Source organism: Chinchilla lanigera, unplaced genomic scaffold, assembly GCF_000276665.1.
Source record: "Chinchilla lanigera isolate Chin_1 unplaced genomic scaffold, ChiLan1.0 scaffold00057, whole genome shotgun sequence".
NCBI lineage: Eukaryota > Metazoa > Chordata > Mammalia > Rodentia > Chinchillidae > Chinchilla > Chinchilla lanigera.
In genome coordinates, this window is record NW_004955458.1 from 4,981,677 (window position 1) to 4,990,321 (window position 8,645).

General features: G+C 47.6%; 1 protein-coding gene across 14 annotated transcripts in view; it reads right to left on the reverse strand.

The window, feature by feature from the left end:
• Nucleotides 1-290: 290 nt before the first annotated feature.
• R3hdm2 (R3H domain containing 2) overlaps nt 291-8,645 on the reverse strand; it is a 145,443-nt gene continuing 137,088 nt past the window's right edge. For 8 of the 14 annotated variants that reach the window (XM_013520859.1, XM_005397358.2, XM_013520856.1 and 5 more), the window contains 5 exons: nt 4,981-5,150; nt 4,349-4,496; nt 2,745-2,842; nt 2,315-2,399; nt 292-1,357 (listed from right to left, as the gene is read on the reverse strand). In XM_013520859.1, coding sequence (XP_013376313.1) covers nt 1,017-1,357; nt 2,315-2,399; nt 2,745-2,842; nt 4,349-4,496; nt 4,981-5,150 — 842 coding nt within the window. In that variant the 3' untranslated portion in view covers nt 292-1,016. Of the gene's footprint in view, nt 1,358-2,314; nt 2,400-2,744; nt 2,843-4,348; nt 4,497-4,980; nt 5,151-8,645 lie in introns of all 14 variants that reach the window. The other 6 variants (XM_013520860.1, XM_013520855.1, XM_013520858.1 and 3 more) reach the window with 3 other exon arrangements.

The window sequence follows — 8,645 nt, forward strand, 5'->3', positions numbered from 1 at the left end:
GGCCGGCACCTCAACCCATTTTCTGGACTTCACTTACCCACCCCCAGCTCAGCCATGAGAGCCCTAAATGAGTGTCAGAATTAACAGGTTGGAAGGAACCTCTGATGTGGTCACAGAGGCCCAGCGATAGTGATGCGCTTAGTGAACTGCTTTGCTGGGAAAGCCCCGAAGTGGGGTCCCCAGAGAATCACTCACCTATTGCACTGTGCACAAGGGAGAGGGTGGGTCAGGAGTCCTGTCAGGAAAACACACGCACACGTTTCGGGGGAACCCATCCCAACCCCGGACAAATCCCCCCAACAATTGTGGGGCTGTACCTACCCAGGGCCTCCAAACCCCACCCACATCGGGGCCGCAACAGAGAAACAGTGACTGAAGTCCAGTGACAGTTTTTTTTTATATTTAAAAACAAAACCAACCTCCCCCCACAAAGCCCCCAAACAAACAAAAAACCAGATTAAATAAAATGTACAGTGAATATACCCAGCAAACATCTGTATGTGCAATTAAATACTGTGTCTGCTACTGCGGCACGAACCTCAAACAAACAATACACAAGTGTTCTGGGAGTTGGGGGTCCCGTTTTAACTGTGGAGTTTGAGGAGGCAAGATCGGGGAAGTGAGAAAATGGGGAAATCAAATTTCTTCTTAATTCGGTCCATATAAATATATTCATAAAGACTAAAAAAGGAAAGGGAGCTCTGCGTGGTGAAATAGAAGAGGGAGTGTGGGACCTTCCCAATTCTACCTGACCAAAAATTATAAAAGAAATTAATTTCATGGGGGAAGAAAAGATAAAAAATGACAGAAGAGAACGGGAAGGAGAGGGAAGCAGAGGGGGCAACCAGGGAGGAACGGGGCACCCGTGGCGGGGAGTGTGGAAGGGGCCTGGTGCCCATTAGTCTGTTTCTTCATCCCTAAGATCTGAGGCTGTGGTTTGGTGTCCACCTCCTCACTTCCCACCGCAGCCCCCACCGCCCTGCCCCGCCCCCCGCCAGCCCCGCCCCCTCTTCTGTTCATTGGGAGCTGGCTCGCTCCAGGATTCTCAGGTCATAGTTCTTTTTGGCCACTCGGAGTTTGAAGCGACTCACGGAGTTGTTGAGGCGAAGGGAGGCGTTCTGGGCAGCCAAGGGGCTGGGGAACACGGCCACGATGGTGTACAAGGCAGCGAGGTCCGAGTGGCGGCCATTCTCGGCAGTCCCACTGTTGTCCCCACCACCCCCGCCAGGCAGCCCCTGAGCATCTTTGAGCCACTGGATCTTGGCGCCGGACATGGCGAGCTGAGTGAAGAGTTTGTCCGCCTCAGTTCGGGTGATGCCCTCAGGGAGATCTGTCACCTCCAGCACCCGCCCCAGGACTGGAAGGGGAGGAGAGAGGACACAGTTGTGAGAGGTCGGTAAGCCCTGGACAGCAGCCTAACAGAGAGGTATCCCACTGACCTCGTATGTACAGAATGTTCTCAAAAGCTGCGCTTTTCCCACTCAGCCCTTCCCTCCCTTCCTCCAATCAACCAGATGCCTTACCATCCAGACTCCGATGAGGACCACTAGGACGGGGAAAAAAATGAACCTTTCTCTTCTTCCATCCCAGAGAGGTGTGCGAGAAGGGACTAGGAATCATCTCTCAGGTTTGTGAGCGGGGGACCTACATCTTAGTTCTCTCTCAAGGGGGTCACTGTGATGGAGGGAATGTGGCTTCTGCTAATGATCTTTAATAAAGTCAGCAGATCAGTCTGAAGCTGGTTCCACTGTTCCCCTCACACGCAGCAGTCAGACCACACAGATTCTCTCTTCTAGTCTGCTTCCCTTCCATTCCTTGTTCAGCAAACTGATCCCGACAGAATTCCAGTAGACCTTGTAGGCCTGGCGTGGAAGGTCTGTAGGACAGTTAACGCCCCAACTTTCTATCACCTCCTACAGGAGGTCTCCCACCGATGTCCTATACTGGGGTGAGGGGGGCTCCCTGAAGACTGCTGGTTAGTAAGTCCTAACAGCTCCTGTTATGGTGCTACTTCCGATTATTACTATGACCTGCCTTGGGGCCTGGAATGGCTTGGTAACAGGAACTAAGATACCTCACTTTCTAGCTTCTGCTTACTCTTGAGCACAAAAGGCTTCCTTTCCTACCACTTTGTCTGTAATTTGGTAAGCCCCCCTATTATTATGTTATCCTTCTTTTACTCTTTAAAATTAAAAAAAAAAAAAGGCTTCCTTATCAGCCCCTTCTCTGAGGTGGCTTTTCCGCCTACCCTGGGCTGGCATGAGGGGCAGGGGCTGAGCACCTTGTCTTGGAGATCTGGTGTCCTGCCACTCACCAACATCTGCTGTTCCCAGGTCCGTGGAGGCAGATTTGAGTGCTTGTCTCTTGCCCCGGTTTCCATGCTTCAATCCGCTTTGTCCCTTCAACATGTGAAAGGCAACTCTCACTCCAAGTAAACACCACTGACTTGGACTGTGTCCCAGTGTCTGCCTGAGGGACTGAATAGCACCCAACCCTGAGGACTCCGCCCCGTCAGGCAGTCAGGCTGGCCAGCGAGGGCCAATGAGAAACGAAGAGTCCTTCTGTCTCGGTACTGGGGTAGGGTGAGAGTAGTGAGTATGGGGTGGGGTAAAGCTCCCCTTGGCTCATCCATCCTGTGGTGGGATGTCCACCCAGGTGGCTGAAGTAGGTGGCTCAGAGAGACAGGCCCAGGTTCCGGGGCGGGGGTGCTTTATGGTCCTAAAGCTGATAGTGGACACTCCTACCTGGTGCACTGTGTATGTCGACTGGCCGTGGAGCAAGGGAGGGCAGATGGACAGGTTGTACTGTAATGGCTGGCCCAAGAGGGAGTAGCGCCCATCACCTAGGGAATAAGAGCAGATGGTTTTCTGGGAGCTTGAGTTTCATGGTATGACTATTAGAAGATCTCAGTTTTTATTTCAGATTTCAGATATTATAAAGATTTGATAGCACACTTTTCTATGATAGGCATGACCATGTGACTGATTTAAGGGTTGTCCCTCTTCCTAAAGCCTTTTGCTTCTGGCTGTACCTTACAGCTAGGGCCGTTAGATTTCCTCACTACTGAAGAAGGGTGCTGCCCATTCTAGACAGAAGGCCCTATAGAAATGACCAGCAAAGAAGCCTACAGACCCTTGTGAATGTCTTCTATCTTTCATATCGTCTCTACTGCCAAACCCAGGGTTCCAGTGATTCACGTGAGAGAAAAAAAACAGTGCAGTAGACCAGAGCACAAAGCTGAACACAGACTGCCTAGGTTAAAAAACTGGCTCTGCTGCTGGAAATGTGGTGTTGGGATGCTCTCCCCTTTTTGGTCTTCTGGAAGGTTAATGAATAAAAGATATGAAGAACACTTATAGCAATACCTGGGATATATTAGCATCATAAGTGTTACCTATTACTGATCAAATATTACAATATTAGAACATTTTAAAGTTTTAAAACCATATTATAATCTTATTTTTATATTGCTTGTGACATCCAAGAAAGCAGATAAGAAGACTCTTCCTATCTTATGCATAGTTAGCCCCACTTTACAGATTAGAGAACTGAGATGAAGTTCCAAGCTTAAGCAACTTGCTTAACATCATAAAGCTAGTCCACAGTGAAAGCAAAACTGCTACACAAATCTTCTAACCCAAGCCCAGCGCTCCCTCCTTTAAAACCATACTATTCTGACACAGCGGCATATACCCAGCACTCAGCTCGGTACTGATGTTAGTCTAAACTGTAGTTAGTTAGTTAGTTAGTTATAGCCCACCAAGCATCTCCCCAGGTTATTTTGTTTTTTTGAGACAGTCTCGCTATGTAGTCCAGGCTGCTCTTGATTTCACTTTGAGGCCCAGGTTGACCTTGAACTCTTGGTGATCCTCCTACCTCAGCCTCCTGAGTGCTGGAATGACAGGCATATACCACCCTTCCTGGCTTCCTTAGTTCTTTTTATAGGTAAGTAGTAAGTGTATAAAGGAAGGCTGGAGTAAGGCGATTTTTTCCTCCTAATATTAGAGGTTGAATCCAGGGCCCTCACACTCACCTACATCCCTAGTGCCCCACCCCTTTAATTTTGCAACACTGTCTTAAGTTGCTTGGGTTGGACTCAAATTTGTGATCCTCCTGCCTCAGCCTCCCGAGTAGCTGATATTTTAGGTGTGTACCTTCAGGTCCAGCTAGATTAAGTAAAGGCAGCACTACAGAGGTACAAGTGTCCTGGGATGTTAATGGAAGGGCTAGCTTCCAGAACCACATCAGCCACACTGCTTCCTGCCTCTTGCTGACCTCTGAACCCCCAAATAGTAATAAAATGTGAAGGGTGAATTCCACAACATCAGACCCGAACACAACCCCGTACCCTGTGCTGGACCCCCAGGCCGGGGGAACTGTGTGAGGACAGGCAGGGGACTGAGTCCTGTGCAGACACTGCTGAGGCTGGTGACAGGAGAGGGTGCTGGAGACTGGGTAGGAGATGTGACGGGGCTGCTGCTCATTTGTGTGTTGGCCTGTGGAAGACAGAAGCACATATCACATAAATACTAAGCATTATTCTTTGCACATTTGCACGGCTTGGCTTTATATTCTCCTTTTTCAGGAATTAAGTTTCTCTTGTAAACTCTGCCAAAGTCAGACGGTTCCTTCAAACTGCTTTCTTAGTTTTTAACTAAGTTGTATGTATGTACACACAAATGCATGAATATGTATGTGTATGTGTTTTACAGTACTAGGGTTGAACAGTGCCTTGCATATTGTTAGGCAACTGCTCTACCACTAAGCTACATCTTCAGCCTCTCAATTTTAAACATTCTCTGAACAAACATTTCTAGGATACACTGCTTCTGCCACCTTCCTTAAAAAAAAAGATGTTCCCTTCCAGTTCTTCTGCAAAATACTCAAGACATGTAAAAGAGGCTGTTCAATCAATGACAAAGAATGTTCCTTGAGAAGAATACAGTCCCTCCCTTGCCAAGACTGGGTTAGAGGACTAACCTGGGGGTTATTGTCAGGACTGTACAGGTCTCCAGACTTCTGACCCCGCTGGTCCATGCTATAATATTTACAATGATTCCACTGGACCATGGATGGGTTCTGGGGAGGCTGGGGTCCATTAGGGACATTCAGCTGCATGACCACCACACCTGGTCCAGACGGTGACACTCCTGAGTAGCAGGAAGAAAGCAGTCGATTGAGAATTCAGGTTGTATTTTGGTCTTCTAGTTAGCCCTGAGTGGAAAAGCCTATAAGCAAATCCATCCACTTGCCCAGGGTCTCTCAAACTATGTCCTGCCACAAATCTGACACGGTTGCAGATTTGGCTTCTGATTCCCTCTCTCCTAATCAGTGGAAACTTCAGCTGAAGGGAGACGAGTCCCAGATGCCAATGCTCTCCTGGCCTTCACCTGGTGACAGACGATTTCATGTTTGGCAGAAAAAATACTCTATTTCGTCGAAGCGGGGCATTACCAAGTATCAAGGTCAGATTGCTCAATTACAGGTGGTGATTTGGGGCATCAGCCAGGTCTGCAGACATGTGCAAGGCTACAGATGATTCAGAGAGCTCTGACCATTCTGGAGAAGATGTATACATACAGTTTCATGAAGCCAGACTTAGCAATACTTCCTGGACAAGAATGGGGTGAGCTGGGAAACGTTTCAAGCAGAAGATGTCATAGTGATGCATGTCCCATTTGGGAAGTGACAAATGATTTGAGGTGCTAAGGCACAAGGCCTGTGCAGAGGAAGCAGCAGGAGACAAATCTATTTAAAAAATTCTACCTAACATTTATTCTGTTCCAGTACTTATGCTGGGCACCCAGTGTACAACAAACACGCCCAGTCACTGCCCTCACAGGATGGACGGTTAAGAAGTTAGACATTAAATAAACAGTTCATGTCAGCCAGGCATGGTAGCACACACCTGCAATCCCAGCACTCGGGAGGCTGAAGCAGGAGGATCATAGCAAGTTCAAGGCCAGGCTGGGCTACAAAGTGAGTTCAAGGCCAGCCTGAACTGCACAATGAGACCCTGTCTCAACAAAACAAAATAAAACAACAACACAGGGAATTAACGTCAGAGTGTGAAATGCATTCTCGTAAGATGTGTGGATTTTTATCCTGGGTAACTGGCTCAGACAGGACTGGTGCTCTGGAGCTGTCGCTCCATGGCCACATGCAGGTTGTGAAGGGTAGGAGACTAGTGGCAGGGAGACCATTCAGGAAGCTGCTGAAACAGATGAGAAGATTTTGAACGAGGGCACTGCCAGAGGACAATGGGAGAGCCATGTCAGCTGAAGGTTACACCAGTGGGCGATGGACAGAATGCCACCCTAAGGTTTAGACACTGGAAACCACAGACGCCTCACCTACTCACAGAGAAAGAGAAGGGCACAATGAGGTGGAATGCCGATTTTAAATTTTCCTCGTGATAAAAGACAAAGTAAGAAATCAGGCAGAAGTGGTTTGATGGACAGTCCCTGCTGGGAGGGACAGCCTGGAATTCTGCTTCCTCACATGCGACTGTCCAGCTTGAGGGTTTACTTCTGACCTCCCCGTCTAGATCCCTCAGTGCTCCGAGGCTGCCACTGCTGCTGCCACTACACTGCCTCCTGTGATGGCAAATGTGCAGCTCTGGGCACTAACCATGCTGGGAGGTGAGTGTGATTGCTTTTCTTAGGTGGTATCAGTCAACAGAAAGGAAAAGAAATGGCAGGAGGTCTGAGAGTTCAGGAGAGACAGCATCTGTCACATCCTATTCCCAAGCCAATCTGGGCCCCCCTTATCCTCTAGGGATCATCCAGAGAGCACAAATACGCAGAACAATAGGCTCATATCTTTCTCCCTATCCCCTGCCAAGAGGGACAGGGTATTCATCAGTATGGCTTGTAGGAAAAATAGCACAGTTGTGGAGTGTCATGCATTTAACAACCCTCCCCTTCCTATGGTTGCTCGAGGCATTTTATATCCCTACCCTAAAAACCCCAGTAGCTCCAACATCCTCTACCAACGAAATTGCAATTGACCTTATTCAAACTCCTCTTTGCTACCTGAGGGGCCATCACAAAAACAATCAAATCTACAGCTTTTCAAGAAGGCAGCTCATAATCTCAGCCTAACGCTCTGGGCCAGCAAAGGCAGGGGCTATGTAAGGGGGTCGGGGTGAGCCAAAGTAAGAGGAGAGGGAGCGCTGTACCAACATGGAGCCACGAGGAACTATCGAGGGCTCAAAGAGAAGGAGGAAAGGAATAAAGTCTTCACATTATTTTCTCTAATTCCAACAAAAACAAAGCCAGGGTTTTTGGCTGCAGCCTCTATTCTGAGCTCTTCCCCACACCCAGTCCTCCCCCGCCGGCCTGGAGCATTGTTCCTTCATTCAGCCGAGGACACAGAGCACTACTCTGTTGATGAGGTGATTTTTATGCTTCTCTTCCTCAAGCCAAAAGCAGGTGGCATCCGTTAGCAGCTGAACTGTCGCTACTTCTTAATGTACGTGGCAATTTAAAAAAAAAAACCCACTGCCCAGTGACAGCACTTCTGTATAATCAGGCTGGGGGAACGAGCCTGGGTTGAGAGTAGGTGGAAGGGAGAGAAAGGGGATGAATAAGGAAATCAATTTCAGCTTGAAGGCTCTGAAAGGAGAGGGGACGTGTGAATGTCTTTTTAAGTGGCATCATTAAACCTGGGCAGAAAGGTCGATTGGGCAGAGCAAACCACATAAATACAAACAGATGACATTTATGTCTGGCAGAACGATTTCTTGTTTTGTGTTTAGTTTTTTTTAAATCACTAGGGTAGAAGACTGATAGGGCTTATTCCTTACCCCTAGGAACCAAATCTATGGAAAAGAATGTCCAGAAAAATAAAATCTAAAGTAACGTTTCCTAAATTATGGGATAGAAATCAGTATCTTGACCTTTTCCCCTTTTTTGAGGGGGAGGAAGGATATCTTCAGAAAAGAATAGTCTCAGCTTTGGAAACCCCTCAACTAAAAAATGAGCTAGTAAGTATATGAGAGGCTATTTCTGTGTGCACCTCCCTGCACTGCTGTGTCACTGGGAGCTGGAAGCCTGTGCATAGGTATCGCTGCCATTTCACGTCTGTGTGCATTTTTTTCCCAGACAAGCATCCCTGAAGAAATCTCAAGGAAGCAGCAAGCTATCATTTTAGTGGAAAAGAAGTGTTTCCTGGAGCTACAGTGATATCTAATATTGTAGTGGAGGAATTAAGGTCCAGGCTTGGGGGTTAATTGGGCAACTACAAAAATGTATTAATAAACCAGAACAGTTGTTCCAAGAACATGCAATCCTAATCCCTGCCTTTATTTTTGGAAACGTGACCATGTTGCTATATGAGAGGAGGGCGGGTGACTGTCCTTTGAAGGTGACACTGTGGCCCTTGTGGACTATGTCTGTTATCTTTCCTGTAAAGGCTGACTGGAAAATAAGGCAAAAGAAGGGCTGGGGATTTAGCTCAGCGGCAAAGCGCCTGCCTGGCAAGCGCAAGGTCGTGAGTTCGGTTCCTGGTACCGGAGAAAAACCAAAAAAAAAAGAATTGGCATATGTTTACCTGAGCATCACAGAGAGTGTATTATGCCAATACCAATTTAGAATATGTTTTAGAAATTTTTTTTTCTTTTGATTTGTATGGTAGAAGTAGCC